The sequence below is a fragment of the Archocentrus centrarchus genome, chromosome 5 (genome assembly GCF_007364275.1).
Source record: "Archocentrus centrarchus isolate MPI-CPG fArcCen1 chromosome 5, fArcCen1, whole genome shotgun sequence".
Lineage (NCBI taxonomy): Eukaryota > Metazoa > Chordata > Actinopteri > Cichliformes > Cichlidae > Archocentrus > Archocentrus centrarchus.
This window is the reverse complement of record NC_044350.1, coordinates 18,781,340-18,794,833: the sequence shown is the minus strand read 5'-3', so window position 1 is coordinate 18,794,833 and position 13,494 is coordinate 18,781,340. Positions and strand designations below refer to the sequence as shown.

At 43.7% G+C, this 13,494-nt stretch overlaps 1 protein-coding gene across 2 annotated transcripts; it reads left to right on the top strand.

Annotated features, from left to right (window-relative positions):
* Positions 1 to 180: 180 nt before the first annotated feature.
* On the top strand, positions 181 to 12,095 carry nckipsd (NCK interacting protein with SH3 domain). 2 transcript variants are annotated; one of them, XM_030730121.1, is made up of 13 exons: positions 181 to 524; positions 1,401 to 1,513; positions 1,598 to 1,808; positions 3,487 to 3,562; positions 3,751 to 4,313; positions 6,540 to 6,710; positions 7,326 to 7,412; positions 8,921 to 9,059; positions 9,172 to 9,252; positions 9,487 to 9,615; positions 9,852 to 9,941; positions 10,050 to 10,222; positions 10,542 to 12,095. In XM_030730121.1, exons 1-13 carry the CDS (start codon positions 354 to 356, stop codon positions 10,764 to 10,766), a joined length of 2,229 nt encoding a protein of 742 aa, XP_030585981.1. In that variant the 5' UTR covers positions 181 to 353; the 3' UTR covers positions 10,767 to 12,095. The 2 variants fall into 2 exon arrangements, with proteins under 2 accessions (XP_030585981.1, XP_030585980.1); XM_030730120.1 differs by having other exon boundaries at positions 3,748 to 4,313.
* The last annotated feature ends 1,399 nt before the right edge of the window (positions 12,096 to 13,494 follow it).

Sequence of the window (13,494 nt, the reverse complement as noted above, 5' to 3'; positions counted from 1 at the left end):
TTTCGGTTTTGCTACATCTATTGATGTTTATTTAATTTAAAATCTTTAGTTTAATTAAATAAAATGAAGGTAAAATAAAATACCGGAGCAGCTCTGTGTTTGATTAAAATGCCTGGGGGGCGTGTTTGGGGTGTAACAGCGCCCCCTTCGGTATTTACCGGTAACAGCGGGGTCAGATGATCCAAGCTGCATCGTAAATAAACAGCGGAAAATGCACAGCGGTCATCCCTCCGCAGCCGCTTTAAATCACCTCCAGCAGAGCAGATTTTCCCCACTCGGATAGCGCTTATCTTCAGATAATCTTTCTCTGTCTTTGGGGAGGTTGCTTCGCTGCGTTAAAGTGTTATTAAAGTATGTACCGGTCTCTGTACGCCTTCCGATCCTCGGAGCCCAACTCGCTGCACTTCGCGGCCGGTGAAAGCTTCCTAATCCTAGAGAGGAGCAACAAACACTGGTGGCTGGGGTCCCGCTGCAGCTCGGGGGAAACCGGTTACATCCCCGCCTCGTATATCGAAAAAATACAGGTAAAAAAAAAAAACCGTTTATGATCCTCACTCTCCCTCTTTGCTTTCAGTGAATAGCTACCGTGACCGCGCTGCACCCTGGGGTGAAGTGAAATCCAGGGAATGCAGAGTAAAGCAGTTGAATTGATGGGATCAGACGGATTCATTGTACCGCTATATGTGCTGCAGTGCAAGCCATGTTGAGGGTGCCAGGGTGGAGAGAAATGCATGCTTGCGAAATAAGCCATAAATTATTGGAAAGGATGCAATATGTAGGGACATGGGATGGCTTTTTTTCCGCCTGCACTGCAGCTGCTGACTGCGACAGAGAGGAGGTTACAGGAGGATGGGACAGGAAAAGAGTCAGGAAAGGATGAAATATAACAGGAGAGGATGACAAGGGACATTACTGAGTAGGATGTGAGATAGAGCAGATCCAAGGCCACCACCACATAAATCCACTGTGTCTGCTCAGATTAAATAATCTCGTACTGTGACTATGTATCCATTTCATTCTGAGGAATTTCAGCTTTCTCGTTGTTTAAAAAGTAGCTGCTTCCTCCACATAACTTTGGTTCCCTCACAGTCACACCCAGATGAGCTCAGCAGTCTCCAGACTCTCAGTGAACAAGTCAGCGCAGGTTATTTTATAAGTGTATCGCAGGCATTGGCAGGAGAGGAGGGCTGGCTCCTGTAATTAATGACACTGGCTGTGGAGGTTTAATGAGCTAGAATGTGCAGCCTCACTGAGCACGTGTGACACTGGTTAAAAGGCTGTTTTTGTTAGATAACCGTCCTAGTTTGTTTCTGCCGCCGAGCCATGAGTATGCCCTGTCTTAATCATTTTGTATGCAAATTAATATTTCATTCGCTTTATCCCCTGTGTTTCTCTGCTAGGCTCCGGAGCAGGATGAAGTGCTGCAGTCCATCGACAGAGCAATCGAGGGAATCCACAATGTGGCCTTAAAAAATGGAGGCAAATACAATCTTGAACAGCGAGACGTTCTGCAGTGAGTGAAACACTTACAAAGGTGTGATACAGCACAATGTTTCTCCATGTTCTGCATTTGAATCGCTGCCCTCCTCTGTCGCAGAAAGCTGATCCATCACAGAAAGGAGACCCTCGCTCGGCGAAGTTCCTCCTCCACCGGTCACAAGCAGGGCCTCCCATCTTCCAGCAGCGAAATATCTCTCAGTCAAACCCCTCCTGCACCCAATGGCCTTAGCAGAGACTATCAGCGACATGGAAGCGTGCCGTTATCAGGAAGCATGGACAGTATGCAAGGACAACAGGGTTTTTACCAGGTAACATGCTCATACAATACAAAAACACTCTTTGTGCAGCATCATTTAATTTTCATGAGTTCATGCATTCACGGTCAGATTAATCTGTTATTATAAATAAGAAATATTAAAATGATGGCTCATTAACAGAAAAGCCTCATTGCATGCCATAGATGTGGGGTGTTAAAAAAATCTTATATATAGATATAAATAAGTATGGTAAAAGTAACTTTTATTCGCATTGAAAATTTATGTGATGATTGTTTAAAAGTGCAGAGTCGTGTAAACAGTGGAGGCAGAGCCACTCTGTACCTGTGAGACTGCACCAACTCTAAATTACTCCAAGTACAACCATCATGTTTTGAAAAAACTCAAGAAAAGTTTCATACTGGCATTCATGTAACATAAACACCGTGTAAAAGTCTTGAGCCACCCCTTGTGTTGTGTTTTGCTTTCAAGGAGTCAGACTTTGTTGGATTTTTTTTTTTTTTTAAGTGGTCTTGAGCAACAGTTCTTCAGGTTTTCTGAAGGTGTTTCGTAGTTTTTCCTTGGACATTGGCTGCTTTTTCAGTCCAGTCAGAGGAATGTTTTTTTGTTTGATAAGCCACTCCACACTGACCTTTTAATCATTCAAGCATAAAGGAGGCACCTGACTCAAGAAATGAACCTTTGCTATCTGCACTTCTTAGCAAAGATCCAGTTTCTTTCTTTTATTTTTTTACAAGCAGCTTGTTGGAAAAACAAATTATTTGTTCTTTTAATCTATGAATAAAGATAATACAGTTTGACAGGCATAAAATAGTATTCCCAAAGATCAGTTTATCTCAGCATCATCAGACACTGTCAGTCATGGATTGGCCTCCCCAGAGCCCAGACCTCAACACTGGGATCATCTTGACAGAGAACAGAACAAAAGGCAGCCAACATCCAGAGAAGAGTTTGAATGTCCTTCAGGAAGCCTGGAGAACTATTCCTGAAGAACACTTAAATAAATGACAAGAAAGCTGCCTAAGGGTGTTCAGGCTGTGTTGAAGAATAAAGACGGTCAGAGTATTGACTTCCAAGCTCATTAGAATTGTACAGACTCTGTTTTTGCCTCCTCTGCTGTATTTCTCTGTATGTTTGCAGATATTTCAATGAGGTTCTGCATCCATTTCAGTTTCCTTGCAACAAACAAAGAAATGAGGAGTATCTCAAGACTTTTGCACAGTACTGATGTGTCTGTGGTGATAATATTGGCCAGTATGTATATGAGTTTTCATCTGTTCATTAATTTCCCCACAGCAGGTTTAAGATGAGCTCCTTTCAGTGTCTGTCTTGATTTCATGCGCAAGGTTTTTTTTTTTTTAACCCAACTGATTTTTATTAATTTTTTTTAGTATGATTTGTCTTTTTTTTTTAGTAGGCTTGGTCTTCTTTACCGTTACTACTTTGAGTTACATTTTTAAAAAATCAGTTTCTTAGCTGTGACTGCTGCTGAATATCTGCCAGGAGCTTCTTTTAGTCTGTGCTGTTCAGGTGTTATAAAGGTGGGAGGATTTTCACCACTAGTTGGTAGTTACTGTGACCATAATAGATTTGTAATAATAGACAGCACATATAATAACAATAAATTACGTTAGTCACTTATTTATAATATATTTGGCTATTTTTTTTACAAGTCTCATGCAGTGCTTCATCTCTCCTTGTCTTCCTTCAGGTGCCGCCTCAGCCCCGGCGCGCCGCTCCGATCACTCCGCCTCCCCCCGAAAAGCAGAGAAGCCACCGGCGTCCAGGTTTGTGATGAGCAGCAGCATCGCTGACTTTAAACCCTCCACTCGTCACCTAAAAACAGATTACGGTGTCACGCGTCGCTGCACGGTGTTTTTTGCTCCTGCAGCTCTATACTTCGCTCTATTCTTAGTCGCTCCTGTTCACGCTCTCCTCTCTGTAACTGGAGCTCTCTCCCTCTCTCTCTCAGCAGAGCCAGAGGTCCCCTCCAGAGTGTCCTCTCTTCCTTCGTCCCCTGCTCCCTCCCTCTCGCTCAGCACCACCTCTATAGAGACAGGCTCCTCTCTCTCCCCGGTCTCCTCTGAGGTCAGTCTGCCAAGCATTTCCAGCACCCCTCCTCCTCCTGTGCCATCCCGGGTGAAGCCCCCCGCGCCGCCTCCAGACCTGCTGCCCTCTGACTCTTCTCCTCAGCCAGCTCCTGCAAAGAAAAGCCCAGCACCGCAGCCCCCCCAGCCTGTCCCACCATCCCAGCACAGCACTCCATTACAGCCTGCTGCTACGGTGGACCAGCAAGGGACTGAATGGCCCGTCGCCCCCCCGTCTGTTGCTGAAAACCCTCCTGGCAGCTCCTCTACCTCTGAGCCGGTTCCCATGACTATTGGAGCTGAACTGATCGAGCTGGTGCGGAAGAACACGGGCTTGAGCTACGAGCTGTCGCGGGTCGCTGTCGGCGTGGTGGTCGGTCACCTGCAGACCGCTTTACCGCAAGCCTCCTCCGCTTTGGAGCAAGTCCTCCTCTCGCTGGTGGAGAGCAAGGTCAGATTTGTTTTCATTACATCACGTGGACTCAGCACGCTGGCCCACGGCCAGTTTAAAGGAGAACACCGGAGTCGTTTAGAGTTTCAGCTCCCTCTGCATTTAGCAGGGACAGTTCACACAGTATCACTCGCTCATCTTTAAACGCAAGTGTCACATTAAGCTTTTCTGTTTCTTTCCACTGGTGTCAGGTGGTTACAAATCCAAGTAGCTGGTAGCTTTTGGCGGCTTCCTGTATTTACATAGTGACATGTGTGCACACATCCCGTTGACGAGCTTGAATAGTTTGCGGTCTCATGAGAAACCTCCTGAGTATGTTTTTACATGTAAAGCACTCAACTTAGACTTAAGAGGGAGCTGGAAAAAGAAAGCATTTCAAACAAAACCAAAATGAGAGTCGGCCACAGTGTTAAACAGCCTGCCTGGGTCCTCCTAGTGTTGCTATAGCAACTCCGACCCCTCAGGGCATGGGTACGGTGTTGTCCTGTGGTGTCTGGCGATGGGACTTTGGCAGTGGATCCACTGGGTTCTGGGGGTTGAGGGGTGCAGTTTCCATGGCTCTGGTCTGTTCTAGTGCATCCCTTGGATTGCGATCTGCGTCCTTCCTGAGCAGGAATTCCAGAATTCCAGAAAGCTGGTTTAATCAACTCTGAGATGATTTAAATGTGAGATGGGGAAACTTGAATTTTGCAGTTCCAGAAAAGCTGATCCGTCAACTCTGAGGATGTCCACCCCGAGTTAAGCATGTGCATGGAAAAAAAGTGGTGATCCAATATCATGATTCACCGTGGCAACGTGTAAATGAAGAGCTTCTGGTGTTGGCCACTTAGTCACATTTGCCCAAATTAAAAGTTTATAATAGATAATAAATATTAAAGCTGGAATCCTAACAAATGTCACATTTGAGCCTTGGATATAATTATTCAGCTGTGAGACAAGAAGAACGTGGCAGAAAATAAAGATAACAATACGGATCAAACAGATGAGACAGTTTATGTAATTCTGATATCAGTCGGACTCAGTGAGACTGATTTTGATGTTTTGCAGTGGAAAAGATCTCGAGGTTTAAAGTAAATATTTTTAGACATCTATTGTGCTTGGCGGTGTTTAATGTCTTTTTGGTTTTTTTTTTCAGCCTGGATTCAAAAACTCACTTTAAATCACATTTCATCCAGTTTTAGGGTCTCGGCGCATCAGTGCACCCATCTTGACTCAAATATTTACATAATCAAAATGCCACCTGTGCTGCGATGTCGACTGTCGGAGTGAGGAAATGAAACTGAGTGTCAGACAGATGTTTCAGGTTCAGCGGGGGGGAAACAGAGTTTTCACTAAACCTACTCTCTGGATCAGGGCTGTAGTTTAGTTGTGTGGCAGAGGGAGAGTGCCATTACCATGGGGGGAGTGGGGTCAGTGCTGGTAAAATCCAGATAAATGCCAATTTAATTTTGTGGGTCATCAGTTTATGTTGGATTTAATCCTTTCCTCGGAGAACGGCCTCTTTATAAAGTTTGGAAAGCAGCTGTTAATATGTCCAGCTGTGCTGCTTCTTACACACGTCCAGGATCATCATCGTCATCATCTGCTCCCTTTCCCTATCCCTCGCATCCTCTTCTGTCACACCAACCCTCTGCATGTCCTCCTTTATTACATCCATGAATCTTGTCTGTGGTCTTCCATTTTTTCCTGCTCTGCTCTGCACAGATCCAAACATCTCAGCGTTGCCTCTCTAACTTTGTCTCCAGACCGCTCAACCTGAGCCAGCCCTCCTGTCCACCCCGGTCACTACCGGTGAAAACCTTAGTATTTTCAACTTTGCCACCTTCAGCTCGGCCTCCTGTCTTTTTTGTTGCTGCACACATCCAAGATGAAACTTTAAAACCTCTGGTATTCTCTTTTAAACCTACTCTAATAAATGTGTTAAATATTCTCTGCCCTCATGTCACCAAACAAGAGGTTTCAAACGCAGTGAACCGTTTAGAAAGTGAGAGGCCACAAAGTTTTTATCAGGAGTTCATGGAGTCGAGAACAGAGAAACCAGAAGAGTGAAAGCCGGGTGACCAGAAATACAACTTCAGACAACTACTTAAAAAACGGAAATAGTTTTGCTTTGTCTGCTTTAATGTAAGCTTGTGTCCACTTTGTATTTCAGAGGAAATCACTCCTCCTGGTGTAACAGGTTATTTAAAAAATGCAGTTGTGTACTGATGCTTTTTGTGTCTGTAGGACTTGAGTGCAGCGCTGCCGCAGGGCCAGGTGTGTCACGATGAACAGCGCCTGGAGGTGATCTTTAGTGACCTCGCCCGTCACCGGGACGACTCGCAGCAGCGTAGCTGGGCGCTTCACGAAGATCATGCCCTCATCGCCTGCTACCTCGAGGAGCTGCTGAAGATACTGGTATGATGCCATCATGTCGTTGCAGCGTCCTGACGCGCTAATAACAAAGATCTCACAGAAATGCTCCTGACGTGATTCACTTATAAATCAGTAACAAACACAAGTAGAGCAAATACATTTTACATAATGGGAATGAACTTCCAAGAAAGCTGGAAGGAAGTGGAATTGGGTCAGGAGAGGGGGATTTTTCAGCAAGAGCGGGAAAAACATTTTTTTTTTTTTTTTTTTTTTTTACATATCCTGTAGAAAGGGCTTGACTTTTAAAGTTGATATCGCTGATCTGTTGTCAGGATTGTTATGTGAACATTTCCTCTGTGATAAGCCTGTGATAAGAACCCAGGACACATTCAGATGTTGTGTAGTAAATACCAGACGTATCTGATAGGATCAGAGCGGCTCAGACGACTCACAAATCCAGCAACGTACTTAAAGACTGAATCTGGAAACGCTTCAGGCTGCTGAATGAGCTCTGCTGGCACTTTGTAGTGAGCCAAAATGGGACGTCCAGATGAGCTGTTAACGGCTGTCCTGTGATGTGCAGGAGTCTTTGAGTTTTTTAGGGATTATGAAGTTTCATTTTGATATAATGTGACTGTGTTTGCTTTGTGTCGTCAGACTGATGCAGATCCAGAGGTGTGTAAGAGGATGTGTAAGGCCAACGACTATGAGAACGTGCTGTCCCTGGTTTCCTATTATCAGATGGTGAGATGCGACGTGAACGAAGCATTTTATTTTTGATTCAAATAAAAATAAAACATCAGAGGTAAAATGTTGTGATACTGCAGAAAGAACTGTGCCAGTTTCAATGAATACACTTCTTTCCTTTGTTGCTGGTGCGCCTACATGCTTGTTTGAAATTAGTTTAATAGTTTTCATATTTTTGGGTGTTAATACAGCTGTGGTCAGATGTTTACACACTCATCATGGGCATGAATGTCAGGGTCGTTTTGGGCTTTTAATGATTTCTTTGTTCTTTTTCCAGGGTGGAATTACTGTACAGCATACATCTTTAATGACTTCAAAGAATTGGGTGCACAAGTTTGAATGTATTTTGGATTTTCCTCTTATCCACACAGGCTCAAATATATAAAACACCAATTTAAATCTTTTAATAAGTGGTGCTTAAGGTCCTACAATGGCTTTTATCTTGACAAGGCCATGGCCTGTTAACTTCTCATTAGTGATCATGATTGACTACAACTGGTAGTTTCTCTTTGCCAGCATTAAAAGGATTTGTTTGACAGCACTCACTGGATTGACCCATACTCAGAACAATGGGGAAGTCCAAGGAAGTCAGTGAAGATCTGATAAGGAGACCTGTAAATTTATGCGAGTTGGGAAGGTCTTGTGGAGAAAGGTTTTATGGTCAGATGAGACAAAGATTGAGCTCTTTGGCCACAATGACCGGAGGTATGTTTGGAGGAGTAAAGGTGAGGCTTTCACACCTAAGAACACTGGACCAACTGTCCAGCATGGTGGTGGTAGCATCATGCTCTGGGGCTGTTTTACTGCCAGTGGTACTGGTACACAGCACAAAGTGGATGTAATAATGAAGAAAGAGGACTATAAATTCTTCCACTTCACCTCAAATAAACTGGACTGTTGAAACTTGGACACAGTTGGTTGTTCCAACAGGACAAAAAACCACAAACCCACATCAAAACTGGTTTTGGAATGAATAAAACAGGCTAACATTAAGCTTCTGGTCAGGCCTTCCAAAGCCCTGACCTCAACCCGACTGAAAATTTATGGAGTACACTTAAAAGCTGGGTCAGTGCCAGGAGAGTGCCAAGATGAGCAGTCAAATATCCAGCCAGAAGTATGTCAGAAGCTTGCTAAGGGACAGTTAACCAAATATTGTTATATAGGAGCCTGTATGTATACTTTTGATCCTGTGTGGATTAAAGAAAATCCAAAATAAATTCAAACTTGAGCACCCAATTCTTGTTTTTAAAGTCATTAAAGATGTATGCTGTACAATCATTCCACCCTGGAAAAAGAAAAGTTCAAAGAACTCATTAAAGCCCAAAATTACATCCATGGCCATAATAAGTGGATGTAAACATCTGACTACATGTGTGTTCTGTTTAATAGATATCTTGGCGTGACGCATCTTGCAGACCTGCCCTGTGTGGCTGACCTCAGTTGCAGCTATAGTATTGCAGTGCATGCTAATGAGGGTCATGTGGGTCATTGTTGCCTTCGTGCAGGAGCACCGTGTGTCTCTGCGGCTGTTGCTGCTCAAAGTTTTCGGGGCGATGTGCAGCTTGGATGCTGCTCTCATCTCCACCCTTCTCAACTCCATCCTGCCCATGGAGCTGGCAAGAGACCTTCAGACTGACACACAAGGTGAATGTGTCACTCGTTTCAGTTTCTCTTGTTTCGTACCTCAGTTAAATTTAGCCACATTAGTTTGATTTATGTTTTTCATTTGTTTTTAATGTTTTTGTTTTTCCTTCAGAACACCAGAAGATGTGCTACACAGCTTTGGCGCTAACTATGATTTTCTCAATGGGAGAGCAGGTTCCATATCATCACTATGGTCTGTCAGCTCTTTAATCATTAGATAAATCTGCTGCGTTCAAACAGAGCATAGCTTTGAGTTTAGCTTCCTGACAGTGCTTTTGTCGCTGTTTGGCACATTGTGAGAGGCTTATTCAAGCTCAGTACATCAAAATGTTTTGACATGTGTGATTTAAAAGGTGCATCTAAAGGATATTGTGTGCAGTAACAAAAAAAAACCCCCAGATCTAATCCCGGCCCTCCCTGCTTCCAGAACACTTGAATGCCGACTTTGTTCAGTTTTTGCTGGGTGTGGTGGAGGACGGGCATCCCTCTGATCCCGCAGAGCAGCTGCCTGACATTTTCCTGAACCTCCTGCTGTCCTTCAACCTGCACCACACAGGTGAGAACAGCCTCCATTTTTTTTTTAATCTGTTTTTTTCACAAATCATAGCAGGAAACTGATGGACTTGGTGTCCTGGTGTTGTTATATGTAGCTAAAACAAATGGAGCAAAGCCATGATTTTGGGTGTTCTCTGGCTCATTTTAACTTTTGCTGAAACGTTCAAACAGTTTTATGCATGAAAGAGTTTAATAGTTCTTTGTGCTGCATGTCTGTGTCTTGTCTGTGTCAACCAGTTCCCAGCAACAACGTGATCATGAAAGAACTGAAGCAGAAAAATGTCAAGATCCTCACGGAGAAAGTGCTGCTGCTCCTCAACAGAGGCGGTAACAAAAACACTCTTTCCCATTTTTAACTTTTCTTTGGAGCATGCTCACTTTTATGCTTCATAAACCTGTTTTTTATTTTATTTTTAATCCCTCCTCCCCTCCCAGACGACCCTGTGTGCATGTTCAAACACACACCGCCTGCACCGCACTCGGTGCTCAAGTTCCTGCAGGATGTTTTCGCCAGCCCCGAGACCGCCGACATCTTCTACCGCACAGACATGATGGTGATGATCGACATCGCCGTTCGACAGATATCTGACCTTTCACCTGGTGACAAGGTGAGACACTGACATACTGCACAGCTGCTGGTATAATTAAGCTGGTGGGTGAGCTGTTTTAGTCTTCAGCTGGCTCTGGTAGGAATGAGACCGGAGTGATTCTGATATTTAATAGAAAAAAAAAATGTGCTCGCCATGAAGTGCATGATAGAGGAAAAACAAATGGTTTAAAAGTAGGTGAGACAACACAAGTTTTATGTAAAACTGTTAAACAAAGGGGAGGGGGGGGAGTAATATTTCAGGGACGCACTGTCAACATATTTACCTGTAATGGCGGCCGGCATGTAAACAGTTTCTCTGCTTGTCCCTCCCTGTGAAGCTGCGGATGGAGTATCTCTCCCTCATGCACTCCATAATGCGCTCGACGGACTACCTCGAGCACCAGCACCGCCTGTCGGACCTGCAGGGGGCGCTGCAGAGGATTCTCAGGGAGGAGGAAGATCCAGGCGAGGATGAAGGGAGCGCTACGGCGAAACAGATGGATAAGCTGATTGTACAGCAGATCTACAAGGAGTTCCCGCAGATCTGCGAGAACCAGGACTAGCCGGTGCCAGTATCACAAACTGTAGTCTGCTCCCATCGACTGCGGCGAGGTACGGTAAAGCTTAAAAGAGGAAGAGCAGACATTTGAGGATGACTCCTATTCTGTGCCACCCTGTGCTGAGAGAAGCCGGTGTTCTCTTGGATGTTTACTCCAGGGCTGCAGCGTGCATGTGATGCTGAGTGTTATTTGACTGATGAGTGGGATGTGTGTGGGTTCTCCGGGTGCATTCAAGAAGGAAGAAATCTGACAAATGCACCAAATCCCGCCAGGTTTCACCATATTTTCAAATTAGAAGTGGCCAAATCTCAAAGCGGTTCTCAAAGTGAATCCTTAGCAATAATGAAATAAATAACTGCATGCACCTGAAAGTATTATGAAATTAACTGACTACAGCCAAACCCTAATGTAAGAAAACTGACTTTAACCAAACTGACTTCCGCTTAAAGATTTGTAACAGGAGGGTAAATCTGTGTTTACGGCACGAGGTGCCACCGTTTCAGTGTGGAGAGAAAACTTTGAACCTTTACGTGCTTCCCTTTTGGTGGGACCAAACTACTGTGTGTTACTGAGAGCATTATTTTCTTTAACGATCACTTTACTCTTAAAACTGACTTTGTCTTTCATTCATCTCCTCAATCGTATTTTAAGACAAGTAGAACAACTTGAGCAAGTTCACTATTCTACTGAGAAAACAAAGCCTGACTCATGTGTTGGCGTTACTAAACTTTTTGCTGTGTAAGCTGCTGCTGCTTATTATCAAGTCTCTCCTCTCAGTCTGGTACTTTTCCACACACTTTTCAGATAGTCACTCCTTACTTGCAAATGCGAAGCTCATCAAGCATCAGAAGACATTGGCTGTTTACAGATGCTGCGCTGCAATGAGGCTTTATAACAACTGGCTGTAAAATATGGAGTCTCGTGAGCTGTGGCAGGAGTGTTTTTACATTATGTCAGTATTGTTGAGTTCCAGCTTTGATCTCATGTTTGTGCTTAAAATCAAGGAGAGGAAATGTAATACAGGGCATTTATTTGATCTCATTGTGGTTTTAATACCCTGATTTTTTTTTGTTTGTTTGTTTGTTTCCCAGTACTGCTGTCCCGTCTTACATTTGACCTCATTTGTATCCCTGGCATGGCTTCTCCTGACACTCCAGAAATAATTTCAAACTTTTAGTATGAGTGTTTCATTCTCTGATTGACTACATGTCTTTTTGTGTATATGTGTGTGTGTGTGTGTGTCTGTGCGAGTGGTGAACGTCTCCATGATTCACTTTGTCTGCAACAGTGCTGCGGCTGTGTTATAATGAAACTAATAAAGCTCTATTTTAACAGTGAGCTGTATTGTTGAGAGAGTGACTGTGTGACACAATATGTTCACTCAGAGTTTTTGCAAACATGGAAATCACTGCACTCACGACACAACAAATATGAAAGTCAGATTTGGCAGTTTTTTTAAATTCACTGTTCAGAATTGTTTTGCTTTTTTTATTTTAAATGTTTTTAGTGAATTTCTGAATATGCACTGAATATTCATAAATAATAATTAAATAGATCAAAGAGTCAAGAGAAATGATGAATCTGAAAAAAGTTATGAGGTGGGATTTATATGAGCACCAGAATGTTATTGCACAACTAAACTCATCAGCCACTTTATTAGGTACACTTTGTTTGGACCCCCTTTTTGTCTTCATTACTGCTTTCATTCTTGGTGGCACAGAGTCAACAAAGAGCTGGAAACATTCCTCAGGGATTTTGGGCCTTATTGACATAATATCATCACACAGATAATATAGACATCCATGATTTGAATCTCCTCTTCCTCCACATCCCAAAGGTGCTCTATTGAACTGAGATCTGGTGACTGTGGAGGTCATTTGGGTACAGTGAACTCATTGTCATATTCAAGAAACCAGTTTGAGATGATTTAAGCTTTGTGACATGGTGTTTTATCCCACTGGAAGCAGCCTTCAGAAGATGGGTACACTGTGGTCATAAAGGGATGGATATGGTCAGCAACAATACTGAAATAGACTGGCATTTAAATGATGCTTATTTGGTACGAAAAGGTCCAAAGTGTGCCAAGATACCCCCACCCCACTACCACCATCAACTACCAGAAACCAGCAGCAGCCTGAACCGTTGAAAAAGGCAGGATGGATCCAAACTCTGAACCCTGTCATCCAAATGTTACAGCAGAAATCAGGACATAGCAGACCAGGCAACTTTTTCCAGTCTTTTATTGTCTAGTATTGGTGAGCCTGTGTGATTTGTAGTCTGTTTCCTCTTCTTAGCAGAGAGGAGTGGCACCCGGTGTTGCCTAACCCAGGAACTGCCACTCACTGGCTGTTTTCTTCTTTTTTAGAGCATTCTCTGTGAACCCTAGAGATGGTTGTGTGGGAAATCCAAATATTTCAGCAGCTTCTGAAATACTCAGACCAGCATATCTGTAACAATCATGCCACATTCAAAGTCACTTAAATCCCTGTTCTTCCCCATTATGACACTCAGTTTGAACTTCAGCAGGTCAGCCCGATCATATCCAATGCCTAAACGCACTGAGTTGCTGCCATTTGATTGGCAGATTAAATATTTGAGTTAACGAGCAGCAGAACAGGTGTACCTAATGAAGTGGCTGGTGAGTCCATATACAGACTCAGAAAACACATCTGTCACAATCAAGTGAGTTGCGGCATACACAAAGCGGGGGGGGGGGGGGGGGGGGCTGACA